The sequence below is a fragment of the Lycium barbarum genome, chromosome 1 (assembly GCF_019175385.1).
Source record: "Lycium barbarum isolate Lr01 chromosome 1, ASM1917538v2, whole genome shotgun sequence".
Taxonomy (NCBI): domain Eukaryota; kingdom Viridiplantae; phylum Streptophyta; class Magnoliopsida; order Solanales; family Solanaceae; genus Lycium; species Lycium barbarum.
This window is the reverse complement of record NC_083337.1, coordinates 140,998,806-141,000,227: the sequence shown is the minus strand read 5'-3', so window position 1 is coordinate 141,000,227 and position 1,422 is coordinate 140,998,806. Positions and strand designations below refer to the sequence as shown.

The window sequence follows — 1,422 nt, the reverse complement described above, 5'->3', positions numbered from 1 at the left end:
TTTCTTGGTTTGAAGTTCTCACCCTCCTTTCTCTACTGCTTGTTCGATCTTCTCTATATACGATTGAACATATATATAAGAAGTTGTTTCTGGGGATTCTTCATTGTCCTCTGTCAAAAAGAGCATTTTGAAATTCTTGGAGTAGATTTCAAGTATAGCAAAATCTGAAGGTACTCCTGGACTTGGAGGATTTCTTTTGGAGGTATACTCTAAACAATCTATGCTAATTTATTTACTGCTATTACTTTCCAATGGATAAATCATGGATTGGAAAGCCACATACCACAAACGAATACTCGCGTGGTTTGCATGAATTTCTTGATTTTGCATTTAAGAACGCGACTGTGGAAGATACAATCAGAGGTCCATGTCCTGTATGTCGTTTTCGCACTTGGAAAACTAGAGGGATAGTGGAGGATCACTTGATTTGCAAGCCATTCCCTCAAAATTATGTTATTTGGAATAGTCATGGTCAGAAATTGGTATTAGAGTCTTCTGGAGATAGTGATGTTATGCAAAAGGCGTTTCATCCAGAAAATCCAATAGAAACTATGATTAATGATGCATTTGGCCAGTATAGGCAGCAAGCGGCTGACATAGGGACATCTCAACCATTGGAGTCAAATGAAATATCAACTGAGGGGCATAAGGAGGATTCTAGTGACTTTTCTGATTTTCTCAAAGATGGAAGTGAAACACTGTATCAAGGGAGCAAGTACACAAAGCTAGAGTTTTTGATAAAATTGTATCATATAAAGGTCTATTGTCGATTAAGTGACAAGGCAATGACCATGATACTAGATTTGTTGAGAGATGCATTTGAAGATGCAAAGTTACCTCCTTCCTTTTATGAGGCCAAAAAAGCAATTAACAAACTTGGCCTTGACTACACCAAGATAGCTACATGTCCAAATAATTGTATGTTGTACTGGGAAAATGATTCAGAATTGGAAGCATGTAAGCATTGTGGTATATCTAAATGGAATCCCAACAAGAAAAAGAAGCAAGTTGCAAAGGCTTTGCGTTACTTTCCATTAAAACCAAGGTTGAAAAGGTTATTTATGTGTTGTAAGATTGCTGAGCATATGAGATAGCATGCTTTGGGCAGTAACTGATGGGTTGATGAGGCATCTAAGGGATGGTGAGGCATGGAAGACATTTGATCGGACTCTCTCTGGATTTGCTTCCGATCCTCGGAACGTTCGCTTGGGCCTTGCTAGTGATGGTTTGAATCCTTTTGGAACAATGAGTTCTACCTATAGTGTTTGGCCAGTCTTCTTGATTCCATACAATCTTCCTCCTTGGATGTGTATGAAGCACACCTCCTTCATCTCATCAATGATCATTCCAGGCAAGCAGATGCCTGGAAATAATATAGATGTGTACTTACAACCGCTCGTGAAGGAATTGTGTGAGTTATGG

General features: G+C 38.8%; 1 protein-coding gene across 1 annotated transcript; it reads left to right on the top strand.

Moving 5' to 3' along the window:
- The first annotated feature begins 251 nt into the window (after positions 1 to 251).
- Positions 252 to 1,094, top strand: LOC132615196 (uncharacterized). Its single transcript, XM_060329762.1, has one exon. The coding sequence runs from the start codon at positions 252 to 254 to the stop codon at positions 1,092 to 1,094; it is 843 nt and encodes a 280-aa protein (XP_060185745.1).
- Positions 1,095 to 1,422: the final 328 nt, after the last annotated feature.

Excerpts from the sequence above, each read along its gene's own strand:
- LOC132615196 (XM_060329762.1), top strand. The coding sequence starts at position 252 with ATGGATAAATCATGGATTGGAAAGCCACATACCACAAACGAATACTCG.